The following is a 14,829-nucleotide window of genomic DNA, read 5'->3' as shown; positions in this document are numbered from 1 at the left end:
ATAATGTCTTTATTTAGAAGAAATTACGACCTCAGAACATGAGCATAAACCCACAATTTCACTGCACTGAACTGACACTTCATAAAAGTGCAATATAAAATACCACATTTTGAGCATGTGCATAATACACACTCTGAAATGTCAACACATCCAAAGTTTTTTTTTTTTTTTTGCATTTATTGTAATGATCTTAGATATATTTTGTGTCTTATGTATTTGTTCTTCATTAAACTTTCCAAATGCTTATAATAAACATCCAAATTATTTTATGTATAGACAAGAATACCTATTTTACACTAGGCCTGTTTTCTTCTTAGGGATATAAATGTTTATGTTATTTAAAATTATATCAGTTTTATCGTCTCAAGTAACTTTTGTCTTGTCTAGATTATATCCAGTTTTGCATAAAAAAGTAACTAACAATTTAAGTCTATATCTTGCTCCTAAAATATAACAACACATAATGTAGATAAAGTCTGCAAGAAATGTTTAAATTGAAGAGAATTAGATTAATTTAGATTATAACAGAAGGTCAGTATTTAGTTCATTCATTCATTCATTCATTCATTCATTCATTCATTCATTCATTCATTCATTCATTCATTCATTTATTGATGCATTTATTTATTTATTACAACTATTATTGTTGTTATTGTTATTATTATTATTATTATTATAATTCCTTTAATTTAAAAATAGTGTTATTTATTAGTAGTATTGTTGTAGTTTTTCATTTATGTATTTATTATTATTAATTTTATTTTATTATTTGTTTTTCATTTATTTTTTATTTGATTATTATTTGATTATTATCAATATTATCAAGATTATTATTAATATTTGTTGTTTATTTTTTATGAATTATTATTGTTATTATTATTATATTTACTTTATTAATATTGTTTCTATTTATTATTATTGTTGTTTATTTATTATTATTATTATTATTATTATTATTAGCTTCCTTTTGTGATTTTTTTATTGTTGTATTAATCTATTATCACCATATTTCTGTATGTATTGTTTGTATATTGCATGTTTTATTGTCAATTGCTGTGTGAATGTTTATTGGACCAAATTTGTAATTAAATGCCTAAAAAACAATGAAGTTTTTAAAAAGCGGAAATAATAAACATGAACCAAAGGTCTGAAATAACAAAGAAACTCTATAGCTGGTTTTCCTCTGTTTGGGAAGTTGAAAGGCCACGGGGTGTCAGATTGTTGCACGAGTCGTATTTCTCAGTAGAAACTAAGTGACGTGACTGCTCTGGCACAAGTTATTATCTATCGTCAGAGAGGGAGTTACTTTCAACTAACTGTTGGGACGCGGCTCGGACTACACAGAACAAACTCTCTTTATGAATGTTGTGACATTGTAATACAGTTTGTGGACATTGTCTTGTGCACTCGGAGGTAATTAGACCAACTTTAGAGCGGAAGAAAGCCTGAAGAAAGTTTACCAAACGCCGAGGCGGTGAATCACATTTTCCATGAAGATGTACAATGAATAATGGACTTTCATAAAGCAGGTTTTTATCGAAACAATTAAGCGCGACGTCTTAAGACAATGTTTGTTCATTTGTAAGAAGGCTTTGCTGGTGGCGTTTTAATAGTTTAATCGATGCTCTATCCTTTTAGTCGTTTTATCGATTAGTACCGACGTTTTAATGTTAGTAAACTGATAGTAAAAGCCGAGAGAGTTCGTATTCGCCATGTAGCGTGTTTCCTCGCCTGTGTTTGGAGATGTGGATTTGTGTCGTGGGAGGAATGTGAGTGGAAGTGTCGCTCATGGAGCTTCAGGTGGTATGCGGATTGCTCTACTGCTGTCTGCTGCCCATCTTTTTACTGGCAGGTAAGATCTCAACGTGTTCTCCTTACACCTTTTATGACAAATGCTTTCCTCCTATTTTTTATTTTATTTATTATTATTATTATTTTTTTTGCTCTATTTGAGTTAACTTAAACATTTTAGCTGTGCAGGTCATAAATAAGTTGGAAAATGTTCCTGAAAATAGTAATGACAGCAAATTCTTACGAATTTTGTTTTCATGCTGTTTTTTTTTTTTTTTTTCTTCTGTGTGGTTTCATACATTTAGAAATGTTAAATAGTAATTTATTGGCTCAGAATGTTTTTACCATTAAGTTTAGAATACCCTCATACTTGCATCATTTAGATAAGAGATGCTCAAACTAGGGCCCACGAGTCAAAGTTTGCCCATGGTAATCTTTGATGTGTGAGAGAAGAGAGGGACAGGTACACTGGAAAACCTAATAAGTTAAGTCAACTCAAACCATTTGAGGAAACCAATTGCTTCAACCCATATAGGTTCAAAAACTAATCCTAATGAGTACTGTGAACTTAATGCATTTGAGTAAATGGAGAAATTTGAGCACAGTAAAACCCAATAAATAAATAAAACTCAAACCAACTGAGTGCTGTAAAACCCAATAAGTTAAGGCAACTCAAACAGTTTGAGGAAACGGATTGCTACAAACCAATTGAGTAAAAAACTAATCTATATGCGTACTGTGAACTTTCTTCATTTAAGTTGAAGTAATGAGGTATTTAATTAACTTATTACGTTCAAAACTCTTTTCAAATGAGTAGAATTAACTTTCAGCACATTTTAAGTAGAATACACTCATTTCATTTATAAAGTGGACTGTTGGGTTTTACAGTGTATTTATTTATATACATTAAACAGATATTGTCATTTCTGATTTAACTTAACATTTCATTTGATTAAGTGGACATTTGGTTTTTACAGTGTACTGTTACTTGACAGATAAAGGACAATGCACAAGACATTGGCTACTTGACTGGTGTATGCAGCACTGAACTCCATGTTATACCATGAATTATTTGCTTTTATTGTAATAAATCCGTAATAAAAGTAATATAATGCATAAGGTAATGCAATTCTACAATTTTTTGCTATTTACTTTGAAATATTACGAAATAAATGAGGAAATTACCCTTGGCAACTTTAATGAAATGCAGTTTGCTATATTTACCTTTGGCCCACAATACTCTATCAAGTTTGGTTTTTTGGCACATCATAAGAAGAAGTTTGGACACCTCTGATTTAGATATTATGCTATTTTAAAGGAATATATGTATAGTGTTGCCGGACATGTGGGTATGTATATAAACACACACACACACACGCACGCACACACACACACACATACACACACACACACACACACACACACATATATATATATATATATATATATATATATATATATATATATATATATATATATACACATATACACACACAACACCCATTATTGCTTTGTAGGACAAAGTGAAAAACCTTTATAATCAATCAATGTTGACTACTATATAATCACACGCATACACACACATGACATTTTGAATACCGCATATTGTTGGTTTATTGAGACTGCAGACTGGGACCAAATTTTAGACAAAATAAAACAGTGTTCAGCTTTTATATTCACAATGGTTTTTGGAAGTGTAGCCCTGATTAGGCATGTGACGATATTGGTTTCAAAGTTTACCGCGGTTTGGCAAAGTCAAGGTTTTAAAACGCCAACATTTTCTGTTATACTGTTCCAAAGGTATATGTAAGTTGTTATTATTTTACATGTTTTTCACAACTATTTCATTTAGTTTTTTTAGGGCAATTGTACATCCAGCAGAAAAGGAACTTCTACATCAAAAGCTTCTCTTCAAAATATTTTAAATGTTTCTTAATATAAAATATATTGTGTTCAATGGGGCTGTTCAAAGTCATTGTTTTTTTTTACCCAGACATTAAAAAATAACTTATTTTGGAGCAGTAATCACAGTACCATGAATCCATGATATTTTTATCCAAGTTTATCATACTGTCAGAATCTCACACTGGCTTATGCCTAGCCCTGATCAATTACTAATAAATGAATCAAATCCTGCGAAAGTAAAGAAGACAAATATGTGTAAATGACTAAAAACTAAGCTCCATGTGCTTGGTTATTTCATTGGCTGACCATCATTTATTTTAGAATTGAATGCATTGTTAAATAGTTAAGTATACACTTATAGTTAAGTGTATTTATTTATTAAAATAACCATAGGCGTTTCACTCTTGAACATCAGCTTCACTTCTTAAATGTGTCCCACTGACTGGGTGGGTGATCTCACTTCATTCAGGTGTTTGTTTTGCAGACACACCCGAGAAGCGCATTTCCTCTGGGCCCAAACGTAGTTAAGGATGCATCAGGCATTCCTGCTGTGTGCATCGCTACTCACAGCTGTTTTCTTCCTCAGACCTGTTTTTAACTGTCTCCCCTTACAGCTCTTTTCCTGCTTAATTTGCTTGCATTCAACCAGGAATGAACACTTTTAAGCTCGCGTTGTTTAATCCTGTCTCCCATGAAGAGTGTGATTATGTGTTGTTGGGTTTCTTTCGCACTTGAAGTTGTTAACCCAAGGGTCAGAGTTCTAACTGGGTTGCTAATTAATCCTGTCATTTTACTCTGTAATCCTTGGTTTAAAACAACATTTTACAGATTTATAGCATTAAAGGGATAGTTTACCCAAAATTCAATTTTATTCAACCATCTCGTCACAAACTTTCACACATTTCTTTCTTCGGCTGACAAAAAAAAAGAAGTAATTTTAAAAAGAAAAACTGTAACCATTGACTTCCCTAGTATTTGCTTCTCCTACTATGAAAGTCAATGGTTACCCTTTTTTGACATTCTTTAAAATATCTTCTTTTTTGTTAAATTGAAAAAAAGAAAGTCATAAAGATTTGTAACCATCCCTTTAATGATCCTAGTAATGGTGTGATTTGGAAATATATTAGACCTTATGACATCACATATACAGTAACTATGTATATTGTATATTATTGTATATATTGTGTATATTGTATATTGTATATATGTATATATTGTATATATGTATATATTGTATACAGTATGTATATTGGCTTTAACAATAATGGTAGCTTGGCTGTATGTCATCCATTCATCCATGCATCCATCCATTCATCCATCCATCCATCCGTCCATCCATATTTTGTTTACTGCGATATATATTATGATATGAACGATATAAATATTAGAATGACTTAAATGGTCAAGTAATTTTTGCATGAATCTGCATAAATTATAAAAAATTACAAGCAACAACAAAATAAACGAATAAATAAATAAATACACAGTGCTTTATGGCTTTCTACGGAGTCTAACAGTATTAAAGTACAGAAATTGAACAATCATCAATATAACAGATGTACAGAAGAAATAACACATACACACACACACACACACACACACACACACACACACACACATATATATATATATATATATATATATATATATATATATATATATATATATATATATATATATATATATATATTAAAAAAAGATTAAATATAATATCTGTGTCTTTTTATCTTTAATACATAATTTAATTCTGCAATGTGACTATTGCAGATACACTGATGGCGATATCAGTGCTCAAAAACGATGTATTGTTCAGCCCTACTCAAAATATCCAACACACTCTATGGATGCATTTAATCTTTAAATAATAATAATAAATGTGTGCCCATCATACACTACACAGCATTTGCAGACTGACTTTCTCTGAATAGTTATTAATGGGTTAATCAATATAACTGCAGAAGCAAAATTGTAAAATAGATGTCTAAAAACAAATCTCGATGTGCTTTGATATTTTATTGGCTAAGCATCTTTAACTTTAGCAACGGATACATTGTTAAACAGCTAAACAAGTCTTCACACCCCATTATTTCACCTTTAGTCATTTATGGTTAGCACTGCAGGGTTTTGGAAGCTAGAATTGAAAACTGTGCTAAAAAGTATGAAACATAGGCATTAATAGCACTGGGTTAAGCGTAGTGTGAAAAGCCTCTGTTTGCTGTCGGGCCAGACAGGTTTCTATATTTAACTTTTCACCCCTGGCTGTAAGAAAAATATATAAACCTAGGGGAATGTTATAGAGTGACATCTTGGCATGTGTCTTAAGCAGATCATATAAAAGTGTCCCGGGCAGGTAAAGATTAGCCAGTGGCAGACTGTTGACAGGATATTGTCTGAACATGTGGTTTGTCATGTCATGAGGGACTCATGTGGCACAGGAAGAATCGCAATGTGCAGCAGATGTCGCGGGCTCTCCTCAGACACACGCATGCGGTCAACCAGATTTGTGAAGCTCCCCACGTGCTCTTCAGTGACAATTGAACTTTCATTTAAAAGCTTTTATTTAGTCTTTTATTTAAAGGAGACCTATTAGTCACTAAATTATTGTTGGTGTTACTGACGTAGCTCTCCCCCTCTGGTTCAATGCTGGTGAAAGCAAACTGACGCATGCGCGCGGAAAACCATTCCCGCGCGCCTCACGCACTTCTGTGTGAATCCCGGTTGGTTGTTTGCATGCACGCAGACATAATAGGCACCGCTCATGCGCCGTGAAACCGGAGTAACAGCCTTTTGTGCAGAGGTGTCGGCACGCAGCGAGTTTTGAAAGTCGTTTAAAGTTTATATAATATGATGATGATGATGATGATGTTACTTTCACTAAGCATGCCTTTAAAGCAGAAAGGAGGGATAATGAGTCAGGGAGGTAAGACTTCATAACATGATTTCTCAGCCATGATCTGGTCTAAGATCACAGATAATTCTATAATACATTTTTTGTATTCTTTAGAATTGTCATAATTAATTTTTATGCAAAAGGTTTCTTAAGTGATCTTGGCATATCACTCCAGTTGTTGTTTTCCAGTAATATTTAAGACTGATTTCTGTTATTTATTTAGAATAATAATTGTATATTAATATTAATTGTATTTATTTAGAATAAATATAAATAAATTGTTATATTTATTGAATAACAAATCTAACAATTCAAGAGAGGTGGGGGTGTATAGGGTGGTTCGCCCAGGGTGTCATTTAAACTAGAACCACCACTACCCTCCCCGATCGTCCTTGACAGCACGCACACACCTTCAATAGACAGCAATGGCTATTTAATATTTACCTTAAGCTACAGTATATCAATAGAAGAAGCTGCATTAATAAAATGGTTCAAAAAGCAATATGGATAAATAATATTATTAGTTATAGTGAGTGTGTAATGCCTTTTGTTCAGTTTGTTCATTTGTTTGGGTAATTAATAAACTCATTATTCTTTCATTCATTTTCTTTTCGGCTTAGTCCCTTTATTAATCCAGGGTCACCACAGCAGAATGAACCGCCAACTTATCTAGCACATTTTTACACAGCGGATGCCCTTCCAGCTGCAACCCATCTCTGGGAATAATAAACTCATTAATCTTCATTAATTTTAGACATGGCATATCTCGTATGATGTACAATAAAGGCACGTAAAAAAAGAAGTTATTTATACAGTATATGAAAAGTGTTTTTAAAATAAACATAGATTTTTATTTGGTTTGCACATGTACTTGCTGAATTATTTCAAAGAATAAATTGCAATATTTCAAGTAGAATTAATTAAATGAATAAAAACTACATTATTTCATTTACCAGAAACAAAAATATAACATTACACTGAATTCATTATTTTTTTTGTGTGCCACCCCAAGATTTGGTGCGGCCTCTTCTGGCCACCCCTAAGAAAATTTTCTGGGGGCGCCACTGAAACTGCCACTTTTAGGCTTTGATCTAAATTGTGTTGTTTTCATAACTGTCACTTTAAAATCAAATGAGATTCTTCTCGTTCATAAGGGGTGGAGCTACAAATGCCTATGTTTCAGCATAGTGGCAGATTTAAAACAGGACTAACCTTATGTCTGTGAAAACTGAAAATGTCAAAAAAAGTGTTTCAGAAGAAGGCAGATTATACAGAAAGCTGCACAATATTGGTGGTTTTTCTGCGATATTTAATGCAATATGAATATTATTTCACAAGATGATCCTATATGGAAGCAATTCCTTATTCTATATTGACTGGAATCATTTGTAGGGGAGTGCATTTGCATAAAATATACAAACTAAATTAAACTAAAGCACAGATGAAACAACAAAAAAAGATAAAAATGAGTTAAATCACACGTAATGAGTTGGTTGGTTTTCAGTTGGAGTTTAACAGTATTGAGGTAAATAAATTCAATAATAAAATAACACTTCATAATGTTTATTGTATTGAATAATTAAACATTATTTATCTTTGTTAACGCAGCAAACTTGTACCTAAATTATGAAAATTGATTTAAATTTGAAATCTTACAATCACAAGCCTTAAAAACCCAGACAAATAAAATACTTTTATGGTATTAAATTATAATTTAACTTTGCAATGACTCCACAAATCACGTTTTGAAGTGTGTTTAGTGGTTATTTATGATTCCAATTTGACATTGCAGATCATGTGATTTGACTATTGCAGATTTGCACATTGTGATATCGATGCTAAAACAATATATTGTGCCACCCTAAACTCCAGTTTTTATTTGTTTTTCATTTGTTTCATTTTTTAAAACCTATCATTTATTCATTCATTCATTCATTTTCTTGTCGGCTTAGTCCCTTTATTAATCCGGGGTCGCCACAGCGAAACAAACCGCCAACTTATCCAGCAAGTTTTTACGCAGCGGGTACCCTTCCAGCCGCAACTCATCTCTGGGAAACAGTCACACACACACTCATACACTACGGACAAATTAGCCCACACAATTCACCTGAACCGCATGTCTTTGGACTGTGGGGGAAACCGGAGCAACCGGAGGAAACCCACGCGAAGGCAGGAAGAACATGCAAACTCCACACAGAAACGCCAACTGAGCGGAGGTTCGACCCAGCGACCTTCTTGCTGTGAGGCAACAGCACTACCTACTGCGCCACTGCCTCGCCCCCATTATTTCTAATCCTCTAATGGTGCGTTCACACCACACACTGATTAAGCACCAATAGCAAGTGATTTACATCTTAAGTCAATGCAAAGACGCTAATAGAGATCATGCAGCGAAATTTGTGCAAATATGGCAGAGCGACTGACACGATTCATGCAAATAAATTGTTGAGGTCCTGAGAGGAAATCCTCTTGCTGATACCGGACAACAGCTTATCAAACTGGGCTTGGCTCAGTCTGAAGCACAGCTGAAAGCCTCCGTCATCCATCATCCAGGTATAGTTTCTGGAGGAGTTGATGAACTCACTGAGCTGGGTGCAACTCTGAAAGGATCTAGGTCACTTAGAAGTGACGCCAAACTAATCTACGCTGTTTTTTAGCCTTCCTAAAGCCCATAAAGCACAGCTACTATCTTAAAAAAATCCATGTTAGTCATTTAGCAACAAAGCTAGAGACACGGGGCAAACAGAAGCCCCACCCATGACATGAATCAGCATCTATTGTGAAGTGATTTTGACTTCAAATGAAGCGAGTAAACTCAAGATGTTCACGCGTCTATTTACGTGCAAATAGCATAGTTTGAACACAACATTAATCGCTAACATTATTTACAGCAAGTGAAAACTATAATGGTGTACGGCTGCTTTTCACTCAGGGCTGTCTATGCTAATGAGGGAGAGATCATCACTAATGAGCGGAGCTTTCCTGTTCTGATAACATGTACATAGGGAGAATGTCAATCAAAATGTTTCTGCAGGCTGTTTTTGTAAAATTTGATTATAAAAAATAAAATCAATACATTTTTACTATTCGAGGCTGGCTATATTCACACATTGTTGCCACACAACTGTGTTTAAACTGTATTTATTTATTTATTTATTTTATTTTTTTTTTTTGCATAACAGGTGCCCTTTAATAAAAAGCTACTACAATCAATGTGGCTTATTTGATTGTTTTGAATGACTCACATTATCTACTACTGTAAAAGAGGGCAACCTCAGAAGAATCTTGGTGTGTTAGCAGCAAAAGCTACCACGCTAACCAGTATGCTCTCACATAACAAAGCCTCAATAAGCCCCTAAAGAAACCTGGCATGCTCTAATGTTGGCCCGTTGCTGGAAAGTGTGCATCACCAAAGGAATCAGGCCTTCCTGCAAGTGTCTCACTTTGTCGCTTTAGTGCACACTTTAGGGAATGTGTCCTGCTTTGTTTTCCGGTCTGAAAGTGAGAAAGATGACCACACAGTAGCAGTTTTAATCCACGGGTACTTTAGAGTATCACATACTGTATGTAGTCATGTACAGTTGTTTGGCTTTATATAAGAGCAAGGGGAACCTTATCAAAAGATCATAAAATGCCTTCCATGAAGCTTTATGCAAATGAAAGGTTAAAAGCACTGGTCATTAGCCGTTTGAGAGGTACAGTCAGTAGTGTTTGTCTTAAACAATTTCTGTAGGTGTTAAACATGTTAACATTTGGTGTTAAGGTGTGATCACAAGTGGTCAGCAGAGATGGTTTACTGATCAAAAGCATTTTGACCACATCTAAAAATTGTTCAAGCTGAAATTGTTTCAGACCCCATTTACAACTGTAGCATCTAACACTTAAATCTTAATCTGCTGATTGTGCTAATGCTTCTTTTGGATTTAGTGGATAAAGACCTGAATATACAGGCATTTATTTTGATTTTTAAAAGCATTTTGCCCACTTTCATTTTGCTTAGTACAAACTAAAAAGAAATCAGAAATTGAATTAGAAATTTTAAGGAAATAATTAATGCATTGAACCTCATGAAATTTTAAAATAGAAAATGTGATTTGTTTCTTGTAAAAAGGAACTCTTTTTTTGAAATATTTTTTCATTAAATCTTTATCCATCTTTATTTTAAAATGTTAAAAAATAATTTTAGTTGTGGCGTTTTCATGCTAGTATATAAGTTTAGATTTAGACAACAAGTTCCTCTTCACACTGAAGGACATACACTTTACAGTGTCTATGACTTGTAATCGAATATGTTTGCCTCATTTATCTATTTTTTATCCTTTTTTACTTTCCTGGCATGATCAGTTTGTTCACTTTATACAGTGTTGTTCTTGTGGAGCAAAGTGCTCTGGATGGAGTTCAGCGAAGCATGGTTCCTCAAAAGAGTTAAAAGCAATGTAAAACTCAATCAAGGTAAAGCTGTGTGGTCATATAGTGCACTTGTCTTTTACATTTGCTTTTGAAAACATTATTGGTTTGCTTTAAAGAAGGGTTTAGGTCAGTGGTTCACTTGCCTTCTTGTGGACGTGTGCAAGAAGCTTGTGTATCTGACACACAGTGATTGGCAAGCTATAAGAAAAAAATGTAGTAAGATAATAAATCAGTTACTCCAGCCTGATCTCTTAAGGAAACATAACTAGCTTACGTTTTGCCAGTTTAGTGGCTTTTTTGTATGATTTTTAGAAGGAGGCTTGGCAAAAAATCCCACCCCTAAACTTATTCATCATTAGGGGATAAGCAAAGCGTACTAAATTGTACGAATGAGATTGTACAAATTCATACGAATCAGCCTGTAAATAAAAAAGTTATAAATTGCCCTGAAATAGCGTTGGTTATTCTGCTTAAAATGTAGCTTAACTACTGTAAAAGCTACATCTTGGGAAATGTAGAACGCTAAGAGCTACATGGCAAAAGTAGCTTACAGCTAAGCTGTTTTACTTAAATTTCATTTTGTAATTAAACCAGCTTCATTTCAAGCTAATTCCATTTTATTAATAAAACTGTCAACAAAATACCACCATACTACTAGGGCATGTAGCTAAGCTAATAGTGTTGTAGTGACGCTACTGTCTAATAGGGCTTCAAGATTCTGGATAAAATAAAAATCAAGATTTTTTGGCTTAAAATCAAGATCACTATTTTCTCATGATTATGTAAATGTAAAATAAAGGTTAATATCAGTTGGCTATTATTATTTTTATTTCTCAATAATAACAAAAAAATACAAAAAAAATACAAAAAATACAAAAAAATACTTCCAGGCCAGTGAGATCACAAACATACTTTTACCAAGTCTTTTACCAAGACTTTTACAAGTCTCTCTATAGGCAGCTTTTCCTGCGTTCTACATCTCGGATAATGAACTCGCAAAAGATATGTGGATGATTCATATTACTTACACAAACGCATGTTCTGAATATATGTGAAAAACGTCATGTAACGCGTTGAGTTAAAAGAAATACAAGAGAGCTCGCCTAACTCATGTTGCAGCAGAAAAATCAATCAAGGTTCACACGGGTTGCATTCCACGTGTTGTGCTTTACTCTTCTGTCAACACTGTCACTGTATATTACAGAAAATAACTTAATCCGAGCATCAGAGAAAAATAAAAATAAACATTGATCTCGCGCACATGCGATTCTTGTGTTACACACATCTACAGACAATTCACACACTTACACACACACACACTGGCAATCTCTCTTAAAGGAGCCACAACCCATTTTCGCTTGTTACAGACATTTATCAGATGTTATTTTTAGAGAGCAGGCATGAGGTTGACTGATTGTTTACACGGCACAAAAGCATCTGCTTGTATGGGCGTGACGTGGAGCCGATCCGCGAATCACAGCCTATATGATAGATGACCAATCTGAGTCACTTGAGGGCGGGTCTTTTAAAGGAACTAGGAAATATGACAGTTGCTTTCATGTTAGCTGAGTAGCTATGCAAATCATAAGCTGCGTCCCAAATCGCATACTTATGCACTATTCTACACCATTTTGTATAAATAGTGTAAGTAGTGCATTTACACTGAAAACTCTAAAAATATTAAGTGCACTTTAATTACCCGGATGATGCACTCATTTAGCCAGTAAAGTGAAGTGTGTAATGATGGACACTTTACGCACTCAACGACCGCAGGTTTGCTTACGTAGCGGAAGGGGCGGAGCTATCAGGCGCACATGTTGGATAACTTTATTTATTTTGGATGGCGAAAGCAAAATTCTCCTACGAGAGTGATTATAGCGCCTTCTAATGGTGAATGTGGTTATACTCACGGCAGGTATTATTTGATAATACGGTCATTTATTTCACTAATTTGGCTACCATCAAACGTAATTAAGGAAATGGTTTGAATTACCGCTTAGTAAAAAAAAAATTTTAGTGTGCCATTTGGGACGACACTACATACATATACTATCTTGTTGAGTGTGTAAGTGCATAAGTACATAGTGCATGAGTGCATAGTGTATAGTGTGCCATTTGGGACGCAGCTATACTTCCTGAGTGTCTCTCGAACGATCGCTCTGTGTAACAAACTGAATGTTATTTAAAACTTTATTACCTGTTAATCTCAGACTATGCATGTTCTGTTCACTAAAGTAGACACCATTGGCGGGCACGCGCACGCGCACGTCCTGTCAGTAGTAAACAAACAGTGCGTCATGTGCTCATGCATGATTTTGTGGCCTTGAAAACATCCTTACATTAAGACAGAAATGATATTGGGTGAATTATACCTTAAAAACACAGTATGTGACACTTTCAACACCATATGGAGGTGTCCATGTTGCTGAGCAATGTATATAAAACAATATAAAGACTTTTGCCGTTGCCTTTACACTTTTCTCCTGACCTTAAAAATATAATTGGCTAAACTGTAGAAAAGCTGAATTGATATCTCGTAAGGGGTCGAATTGAGATTGCAAACTTTTGTTGATTAATCATGCAGCCCTACTGTCCAACGCTGCTGACACGTTCATGTATAACAAAACATACTCCAAGTAACATATTTCAGTTTCGCAAAAATGTTGACAGCTACCTGTACTGGATTTGCCATCTGAAATGTGCAACAAAATGCACAAAAATGTAAACTGAGGCACATATTTCTAAGAGCCTTAGTTTTTAAATTTTTGGAAATGCAAAGACACTATATGCGACAATCCGTACCCTATACAGTGCTGAACTAATGCTCAGTTCCAACTGCAGTGTTGAACCGATTATCCATTGGGATTCTCTACATTATCCTGGCCTCTCATGTTTTTGTCTTTCATGGACGACCAGCTTTTTTGGGAGATTTAAATGAGTCGGAGACCTTGTAAATACTCAGTATTCTAGAAATCAAATATTTGAAACAACCAGCTTAATGCTGTGGCTAAAATGATCATCCCTTTGGCTTTAAAAACATGTTATCAGAGACATTAGCACAATATGTTACGAAGAGTAAAATGAAAGTTTGATAGGTATTTTTTGTGTCATGAATTTACACTGTGCTTTACAATATGAACTCCATTAAATATGCTTTAAGTGTATTTTAATGTTTTATTCATTAATTATTTCATACAGTACAAGATTATAAAACATCTGGGTATGTTAAGCTTTCCCCAGTTATTGTGTTATTGTGTGTGTGTCATAGGCAGTCACACTGATGTAAATTTTACACCCCCGAATGCTGCAGGGTCTATTTGCATTTTGGGCAGTACTGAGTGGGTTCCTTTCGTTCCGGTTTACTCCTACTCTAAGGGTGATTTAGATAGAAGTTCTCCTGGGAAATACCTTTTTTTTTTGGATTTCGGAAAGGATAATGTGTTTTGAAGTGCACTTTTTTTGTGGTTTGAACAACAGCACAGAAGTGTTGGGTCATTTGTTTTTCACTTCCCGACAAGTACAGGAAGCTTTTTAGTGCTTCTGCCACAAATGAATGAGCGAAAGATGCACATTAGATGTAATTGATACTTCATCTGTGTGTATTTTACTGGAATACCCACTCAAGGGAAAAGTACTTATTTTGTGCAAGCCTGACACCTCATAAATCAACTAAATGAGTAATATTCTGGCAAGCTTAATCACTTTTCCTCATTAACGGCAGGCAGATTGCTGTTCTGACAAACTAAATTAAACTGTCAAAATTCACATTTATCGAGAATAACTAACGAGCATCTTTTTGTGATGAGCTCAAAGTTGGGCCTGGAAAACAATTC

General features: G+C 34.3%; 1 protein-coding gene across 1 annotated transcript in view; it reads left to right on the top strand.

Annotated features, from left to right (window-relative positions):
- Nucleotides 1-1,272: 1,272 nt before the first annotated feature.
- Nucleotides 1,273-14,829, top strand: part of piezo1 (piezo type mechanosensitive ion channel component 1 (Er blood group)) — a 197,037-nt gene continuing 183,480 nt past the window's right edge. Inside the window, exon 1 of the mRNA XM_087261899.1 lies at nt 1,273-1,852. Within this exon, the coding sequence (XP_087118025.1) occupies nt 1,789-1,852 (64 nt within the window). The 5' untranslated portion in view covers nt 1,273-1,788. The remainder of the gene's footprint in view (nt 1,853-14,829) is intronic.

Source organism: Danio rerio, chromosome 7, assembly GCF_052040795.2.
Source record: "Danio rerio strain M-AB ecotype USA chromosome 7, GRCz13ab, whole genome shotgun sequence".
NCBI lineage: Eukaryota > Metazoa > Chordata > Actinopteri > Cypriniformes > Danionidae > Danio > Danio rerio.
Note: the sequence above shows the minus strand (reverse complement) of the source record. Positions and strands in the feature narration are given on the sequence as shown.